A 9378-nucleotide genomic window follows, 5' to 3' on the forward strand; every position below is an offset into this window, starting at 1 on the left:
CCTCCCTGCCCCATGTCAGCAAGTCCTCTTTCCTCTCACTCCTCCTCGTCCCCATGGGTATGTCCTCTTCCCTCCCGGTCCTCACCACCCCCAAGAACCCCACCTCTGACTTCCCTCTCTGTCCTCCCCCATCCACGTCGGTGCGTCCTCTCCCCTCCCGTCCTCACCTCTCCCCTGGCCTGATGCCCTCACTCCCTCATGCACGCTCTCCCTCCCACATGAGGTATCTCTACTGTGCACTTCCTCCATGGCTGTGGTGAGCCTGCCGCTGACGCCAGCAGAGAGACAGTGTGGTGAGGGGCAGGAGCATCCCTTTGGGAGGTGACTCTGCCTATGGGTCTCATTGCACAATCTCCAGCAAGGAGGGAGGGTTCCTTTCCTCTGGCAAGGGGGAAAGTGTGGTTGCTGCCAGCAATTTAGAGGAACTTGGGGGTTTAACATGTCGATGGCTCATCCACTCATGTGATCCAATTCCTGGTCTCAGGGTCCCCCTCTTTCCCTCTGAGGCACTGACTTTGACGCTGGGCATCTGTTGAGGCTGTGCATTCAGTCTCCTCTGCAGCTGAGCTTGTATAGTCAGTTCCTGTAAGTAACTTTGCTACGGCCTGCCCGTGACTGCAGATGAATTTCTGCCAAAGCTACCTCAGAGGCCCTCTGACTCCTGGACAGGCCTTAGGTTGACAGTTGTGCTGAGCCTATTCTCCTTTTCCAAGGTTTCTAATGCTATAAGCAGCCACCTTGTATTGTCGTTTTTAAGATGATCATCCTGGGCCGGCCCCAGGGACTCACTCGGGAGAGTGCGGCGCTGGTAGCGCCGAGGCCGCGGGCTCAGATCCTATATAGGGCTGGCCGGTGCGCTCACTGGCTGAGCGTGGTGCAGACAACACCATGCCGAGTGTTGCAATCCCCTTACGGTAAAAAAAAAAAAAAAAAAAGATGATCATCCTCACACTGTGCACAGCCATGAACTGGTCCTACAATGCTCTGCCTCCAGCAAGATGCAATCCTAGGAAGCATGGGTGGCAATCTCCAGTCACTGCACTGTGTTGTGCTGCCTGCAGAAGGGTGCTACTGCCCCTCTTACCACTAGCAAAAGGGTCATCATGACAGGTGGCCAATGCAAGTCCAGGTTCCCATCCCAAAGAGCTGCTCTCAGTGCCACTCCTGGTACCTGTAGTCTGAGTCTGGGTGCTCTAGAAGAACAGAGTTTGGGGTAAAGCTTCTGTGCTCGTGCTTTTTTGGCAGGTACAATCCCAGGGCAGCAAGGGTGAGGGATAAAACAATACAAAGCAGCAGAGAGGGAAGGCAGATACAGATGGCCGTGTTTTCAAGCTGGCTGCAACCTCGCAGGGGAACTTTGTGGTTACACGGTGCACACCAGGCAGACCAGATGGAAAGCCACATCTCAGTGCATGCAGGAGGCGAGCAGGGAGGGGACACCTGCCTGCCACTCCCAGCTCCTGGGGCCTGCTGGTGTACACTCGCCACCAGCACACTCTGGAGCGTGAGCGGCCGGGTCCAAGCCTGGACACTCCCCTGGGCGGGAGGAGTGGGCCCCAGTCAGGAAAGGAGGCGACCACAGTGCCAGTGGGTCTTGTCACTGAGGGTCTGTCTGGCGGATGGGACAAGGAAACAGGGCAGACACATCCATCTGGTCCTGGGGTCCCATGAGTCCTGCCGTCACTGTAGCTTGTCACTGCCTAGGAAGAGCCCACGCTCCCGCAGAGGGGGCAGGTGAATAAACAGACAATCACAACTCAGAAGTGGTGCTTTTCACCCACTGTCCTACCCCCGGGGCCTGGCACAGAGCTTGGCCTAACTTCTCACACACTTTGTTAATAAGTCTGCAGCTTATTCAATGCATTTGCTTTTACACACGGCTCTGTTTAACAGCTGTCGATACATTTGTTTTCCTCACTGAAGTGTGAATCTGTGAAAGCAGGAGTCCACTGTTGCCCCATGTTCTCGAACCTCTTCCTCCTTCCAAGCTCTCCCTCCCGTCCGCTTCTCTCCGATCTCTGGCTTCTCTCCCCTCTGACGGAGGCTGTGAGAGGCAACCAGTGAGTCACACGGGTCTCGCTCCATCCCTGTCCTGCACAATCATCAGTGTGGAAATACTTCTGGACATTAGCCTTTTGGTCCCAGTAAGTTAACTCCATACCTCTCTTTCACCTGTGCACATAGAAGGTTGACCCTGGTCTTGTAAAACACCCATCAAATATAAACATTTTACATAAAACTCTTTCAAGTCCTAATGTCACTCAACATAAAAGCTGGCAACGACACGAGCCTCCTGAGAGCTTCCCAGTGCCTACCTGCGTTTCAGAGCGCTGACTTCCAGGCACGTCGCACACGTCTCTGGGAGTTACACATGAAGTCTCCCCAGTCCAGCAGCTGGTGATGCCGAATTTGAAAGGACAGGTCAGACTGACCCTCTTCCCTCCAGAATGTAATTGCCCTTTTGTATTTTATAGGCAAAAAAAGGCAGCTTGTAACACTGTCTTTATAAACAAAGACTTTATTTATGAAATACGATAGCAGCTAACGGTTTAAAAACATTTTGGAAGAAATTATTTTCACATGAAGGTATATATGCAACTTAGAAGATATTTGGCTAAGTCATAAAATTAGCATTTTTAGTCACCTGTAAAGTGCTGAGAAACTTATTTCTGGTGAATGCCTGTGTTAGGTTTTTTTTTTTTTTTCCCCTCATGATCTATCCAGTAAGCAAAATATTGATAAATAAATACATGTTGAGCACAGTGGAACTCACTGATACCCATGAACCTTGACATGCAGAGCTGGCACTAGGATTGCAGAATGCAAACCTATGCTCTCTGCAGAGGGACACCTCCATGACACACAGTGTTGGTCAAGGTCACCTTTCTTGGCTGGGTCCCATGGCCAGCAGCAGTATGCCATGCTGACTAGCACCACGAGCCATTAAGAACATATATTTAAAAAGAACACAGCATTCCAGGTCCACAGGTGCAGGAAACTGCACGGAAGAACTGACTGAGACTTTTCTGCATGTTTCCTACCATACTAAAACAAATACCATCTCTAATGTGGATGTCAGTGCTATTTAACACGAGAAGGGAAGAGTAATTTGGTGTTGATGCTTGAGTCTACGTGTTGAGAAGTACTGAGCATTTTGGTTCAAAGCACACATTTGTAAAATACTACAGATAGTATATTACTAAAACATTAACTGTTAATTGTTTAATAGAAAAATGCAATATAAAAATACTTTGTTAAAATATACAGTACACGCATTATACCACTTTGGAAAACCCAGCTCACTTCTGAAAGCAAATCACACTATCTTGACCAGTATGTGTTACCTGACTTTTTAAATTGTTACAAATTCTATTCTGGAATTTAAAAATATAGAACATAAATACAAGTAGTAAATCTGAATGAAGTAAAATTATTTTAAGAATTGTTAATAAATTCCTAGACTATTGAATACACTATATTTTTCCGTAAGTTCTTTGTCCTACAAGTTCTCAAAGTAATATGATACAAGAATAGGTCTGAAGCTGATGAAGGTTAACATTCAGAATTTATATATGGACTACAACAGTCAAAAAGAACGTGGTATTCTCCAAGAACTTCATTCAATTACTCAGAAATTGCATCAATCTTCTCCTGTATTCAGTTCTGCTGTGTGGAAGAGAAGGAACGAATTGGCAGGAAAGCCGTCATTAGGATATTGCACATTTTTTCCCCAAATACTGTTTTCAATGTTTCCCCAACCAGTGTAGACACAGCCTCAGTTGCTGTGGCCGTGTGATTAAGCTGAGAAGTCGTCCTTGACTGCGGATCCCACCCCAGGAGGCGGGCCCTCCCCTATATATTCAGCAGGGGGATCTGCCAGACCATGACGGAGGACACCAGCTCCTCCTGGTGCGGCTGCCTGGCCTTCCTGTGCACCCGCCGGTGGCCCTGGCCTCCACAGACCACCAGTGCTGAGCTGGCCTTGGCTCTCTTGTGCCGCCGTGCCTTGCCTCTCAGTGAGATGGTGGGATCCTTCAGGAGGTCGTAGATGACACTGTCCTCCGATTTGTGCTCTAGAGAGCTGGAGCCGTGGGATAAGCTCAGGGACCCTGATGAGGAAGACTGATCACTTTTTTGAGTCATGGATCCCACAGAATCTCCCAACCAAATGGCTGCATCAGGGTCGCTCTGGCTCAGGCAAGAGCTGGGTCCCTCGTGTGGGAGCTCATCCTTTGGGTCTTCATCCTGGGGCTCGGGGCCGGGAGGCAGACTGTCCCGGGATTTGTCCTGGTCTTTTTTGTGGAAAGCGGTGGCCATGACAATGAATTTGACAGGACCATTATGTGCATGGTAGGAGACCATCCCTCTTCCTGAAAAGGGAAAAAAATAGTTCAACCACCGTTTTAAAAAATAAACAGTATTACAGAAGGAAAGAAAAGGTACATGATTTATCCCAATGCATCTCTCCCTGTTCAAATAACAAAACCCTGTAAGTGACTTTAATACCAAGTCAGTGACAGGTTAAAATAAAAATACCTTCTACATTATATTCTTGTGGGTTTTTAGTTAATTTGAAGAAAGCTTTAAAAATGATTATCTAAAATACAAAACTGGGCTTTCTTCAGAAGTATCTCAGTTCTAATACTCGTATCATACTTTTAAAGTAATAAAATAGTCATGGGAAATACCTTCTAATTTGCTCTATGGAAACAGATCTAATTTTCCTAAGTCTTGATTTAAAACATTAAAGCCTGAAATGTGTCAGTTTTAGGAACAAAATGCCTAAACTACCAGTAGCTTCCTGTCATTTTCCATTACAAAAAGCTTCTGGGATTTAGAACAAGTTAATTCTACAGTTTAAATTAAAATTAGGACTCTTTAGTTTCTAGGTGATGTGATTCAAATTTTAAAATCATTGTCAACCTGCAGAAACACCTGTAGGTCTTTTTATGCCCCATACTTCCCTCCCTGGCATACTGACTGACTCCCTGTGCGTCAGGTGGGACTGGCCCCATTTCTTGGACGCTTCCCAGGTAATACAACGTGGATATAGGACACAGGAGCACGTGCCCTTTTCACCACATGCTCTCAGGTGGAAAGAGGCCCCAGACGTCACCATTGTCCCATTCTGGCCCAAGCAGATTAAATGATAAAATCTCCCACCTTGGTGAGACTCCACTTCTCACTGACCAGAGTGGCAAACTGAAGAAGTCTGCCAACAGCAGGAATGTGGGACTGTGGAGGGACATGAATGCTCACACACCTAGTGAAGGTGAAAACCTGCATCCCCTACACTGCAGCGATCCCACCCCAGGCATGCGCCCTGCAGCAGCTTGTGCCCCTGTAAGCAGGGACAGCCACACACATGTTCAGAGGCATTACGTGTAATACAAAATACTGGAAACAATTAAATATCCATCAAAAAAACATGGATGAGAGTGTTCTATCCTTTCACAGGCACACTACACAGCAGGGAAAAGGAATGAACTACAGGTGCATGTGCCAACAAGGGTGAACCTCAGAGACAACACTGACGGGAAAAAGTAAACAGAGAAACGCATAGCTTTTGAGACAATGAAAGAAAATGCAAAGTGGGAAAATGAAAAAACTTTAAGGTACAAATTCATAAAACTACAGAGGAAAATCAATGGAATAATTCATGTAAAACAGGATAATAGTTACCTATGGGTGTGGGGGGGGAGAAATGAGTTTGGGCAGGGGCAGCACGTGTCTCTAAAGTGTAAGTAATATTCCATTTCCTAAGGTAGGCAGCAGGCATGTGACCTTTTATCATTACTATTTAAACTGTACATATTTGTCATTGAACTTTTTTGTATTTATAATGTAATATATCATAATAAAAATAGAAATTAAGGAATGAATGAACATAATTGGAATTTCTTAATCCTAACAGGTGGACATGCCAAAAAATGAATGTATCTAAGCCACAGATGGGTTGACATCAGGAGGAAACTATACAAATAGAATCCTTATTAACATTTTGGTGAGTTTCCCACAAAATCTTTTTCTTTGTTAATATTTTGTCTCCTGGATATTATAATAACATAAAATTTAAGATCTTAAATATACTTATACTATTAACATTTTTCTGCCTCTCCCCACACATCACTTTTACTGGCTGCATTCTATTCTACTAATGGAAATACGACCATTTTGTTAAGCTTCTCCCACCTCTAATTTTGAACACTCAGGTTGTCTCCTGTTTTGTGGATTAAAAAGTAAATGCTGTGGCAAATATCTTTTTTGCATCATGCTTCTTCCTAGATGAGGCTGTTTCCTGAGACAGATTAGATTCCTGAACTGGAAACCCTGATTCCAGACACATGAGCATTTTAAAGCTCAAGATGCACAACGCCAATTGCTTTCTGAAAGGCCATACCAATTTGAACTCCTGCCAACACTGCAAAAAAGCACAAGTGAGCTTTTTCAAATCCTGGGTTTCCTTCTTTACAATGTAAAATATAAACACTACCCATTTTCATTGAGCTACACTGTATATAATGACAGGAACTAATTGGTGGCAATAAAGAGAATATGAAAACATGTTTTCAGTATAAGATTCTCCTCGGACCACTAACATAAGAAATTTTTTTTTAAAAAGGATAAATTGATAATTCCAATTTAATAGACACGGTCTACTGAGTCTTTATAGTATACTAAAAAAAAAAAAAAAAAAAAAAACCAACCAAATAATTTCAATTGTTAAATAATCCTAGGATGTTAAATTACAGCACAGACTGATGTGCTGAGTGAGTTTACAAGACAGGACACAGCCCACTCAGACACACGAGACGTCCACTCACCGGTCACTTTGGGAATCCCCTGTAGACGAGGGACTGGTAGGGCCACGACGAGTCCCAGGCTGGTGCCTACCATCAGCAAGCCGTGACAGACAAGCAGGCTTGTCACAGACAGCCGCTGGTGCCCTGGACAGAGAAACACACAAGTGGGTTCTGCGCTCGCGTCTGCTTTACACAGCAGCGCCAGGGTGGCAGCGAGGAGTGCTCACGCAGTGTCTGAAACACCTCAAACCTGTGCACTGGACTTCCTTCATGCCTTGGATTTAGTGTCCCCCCAAAACTTGACCCCCACTGTGACCGTGTTAAGAGGGTGGGAAATCCTATTATGGTAATTAAAAGGTGGGACCTTGAAAAAGTGATTAGATTGTAGAACTGTGCTGTCGTGAATGGATTAAAAATGGTGGTCCAGGGGCAAGGTTCTGAGCGCTTTAAAAGGAGAGCACATAAGAGTCTCTCTCTCTCTCTCTGCTCTGCCACTTTCTGCCATGTGAGACCCCTGGCTCACTGTTGCCACCACCAATAAATCACTCAGTTCCAGGTATTTTGTTATAAGCAACAGAAATGGACTAAGATACTTCAAGTAGATAAGAAAGACAAAGCTTGGGGGACATGTCCTATAATTACACTTGAACAAAACAGCAGCAGGACAGATGCATGGCTGCATCTCCAGGTCTGTTCTCTACACTGTTCTGGTTGACCTTCTCAGACGTGAAGCAATCCCCCTAGAATCGTCTATCTAAGCCATTTGCTTCTATGTGAGTACACGTGTGTGTGTACACACACACACACACACACACACACACACACACACACACACTAAGCAATCCCCCTAGAATCGTCTATCTAAGCCATTTGCTTCTATGTGAGTACACGTGTGTGTACACACACACACACACACACACACTCCAGCCTGTGGTTCTTTGGGAGTATAGGGCCACCCCTTTACAAGTGAGAAGAGATCACCAGTGTCACCAGCTCTCGGCAAGAAGCACAATTAGAGACGAGAGGCGCTGCCTGATAGGCTTCCCAAGGGCTCTGTGCAAAGAAAGACAGCATCTCCTGGACTCGGTGCTAGAAACACTTGGGAAAATGCTGATATAGAATAACACTGGGGTCAGAAAGGCCTTTAAAGCTGTTTGTGTGTTTTGTTTTGATTTGCTTTACAGCCAAGGATCTGAAGCCCAGAGAAACGACACGATATGCTCTGGGTGGTGATGAGGCTAAGCAAGAGGCACCAAAAGAAAGTGGTAGAAGCACTGCCTGCTTCAAACATCTGCCATATCACTCTAATTTTAAAGGGAGATTCTGGACTTGCACAGAGTTCTACTACGACTCTGATGCTAGCATTAGCACCGCAGCTTTCAGGAGACAAGACGCCTCCTGGTGCTTCTCAGTTTAGCCCCAAGGCTGACAAGCCCAGAAGACTGATTTAGTTTGCTCACAAGAAGCAACAGTGAACGCTTAAAAACAGGTTGATTCTTCTTTTCTGTAGACATAAGTTATTTTCAATATGTCTGCGTTCAACCTGAAGTTCACCTTAAATAAAGAGTATGAAAAGCAAATGATCTAATATCACGGCCAAAGACAGGTTAGCCTGTCTACGTAAGTCATTTTTATGAGGCAACGGCAAAATTACTTCCCCCCAAAAAAGCCCACCAAAACCCCAAAACAAATAAAACCCCAAACACCCAGTTACAAAAAAGAAAGACATATGGTTCTATTTCTCAACATCAATTCGTATTACTTTAAAAAAAGCTAAAAATATTTATGTTCCCAGGAATTCTGAACACTTGCTTATTTGGGAGTGACTTAGATCTTCAAGATGTATGGAGTTATAGTTAATCCACACCACTATCCCATAAGTAAGCAAGGTGCTTTTATTCTCAGAGCTAATAAGAAACACTGACTGCAGGAGCTGATGCTTGGCATAATTCATAACTCTCATTGCAGACTGGCACCTCATAAGGCTGTAACGCAGCACCTCGGGGAGGGGGTGCATCTTCCTAGAGCATCAGTTTGACTCAATGGTAAGTATCTTAAGTATTAAACATGATCATCTTAGAAAACAAATCTGCATATGAATTTAGGATAAAATCCGAGAGACCCTTCTCTCCAACCCTTCTGAAGATCTTCTGTGGAAAGCTTTGCAAAGCTGCTGGTAGTGGGTGACATTTGGAATTGGTTTACTGTGTGGTACTGTCTGTTTTATTACAATAAATCAGCTTTCTCTCACTACCCCTAATATATAGGGCTAAAATATTATCTTCCATTTAAAACTCCCAATTTCAATAATTTATCTCACAACACTGATATAAAAGGCCCACAACAGAACTGAGTGGAAAATCTCCTCACAAGGACCTTAAGTCAGGACTGCCTGTCTTGCTATATGACAAACATTTTTCTCAGCCACTGGATGTGAAAAGAAAATATAAATCGGGCAATGGTACATTCCATTGTTTTGAATTTGAGTGAATTTTCTTTTTTTTTTTTTTTTTCTTTTTGTCTTTTTTACTGACCGGTAACGGGATCTCAACCCCCCGTGTCGCGCCCGTACCGG

At 44.6% G+C, this 9378-nt stretch overlaps 1 protein-coding gene across 1 annotated transcript in view; it reads right to left on the reverse strand.

The window, feature by feature from the left end:
• Window positions 1–2498: 2498 nt before the first annotated feature.
• Window positions 2499–9378, reverse strand: part of ARHGEF10 (Rho guanine nucleotide exchange factor (GEF) 10) — an 89232-nt gene continuing 82352 nt past the window's right edge. The window contains exons 16-17 of the mRNA XM_008586350.1: window positions 6825–6947; window positions 2499–4370 (exon numbers count right to left, since the gene is read on the reverse strand). Coding sequence (XP_008584572.1) covers window positions 3853–4370; window positions 6825–6947 — 641 coding nt within the window. The 3' untranslated portion in view covers window positions 2499–3852. The remainder of the gene's footprint in view (window positions 4371–6824; window positions 6948–9378) is intronic.

The sequence above is a fragment of the Galeopterus variegatus genome, unplaced genomic scaffold (genome assembly GCF_000696425.1).
Source record: "Galeopterus variegatus unplaced genomic scaffold, G_variegatus-3.0.2 Scaffold3950, whole genome shotgun sequence".
Taxonomy (NCBI): Eukaryota; Metazoa; Chordata; class Mammalia; order Dermoptera; family Cynocephalidae; genus Galeopterus; species Galeopterus variegatus.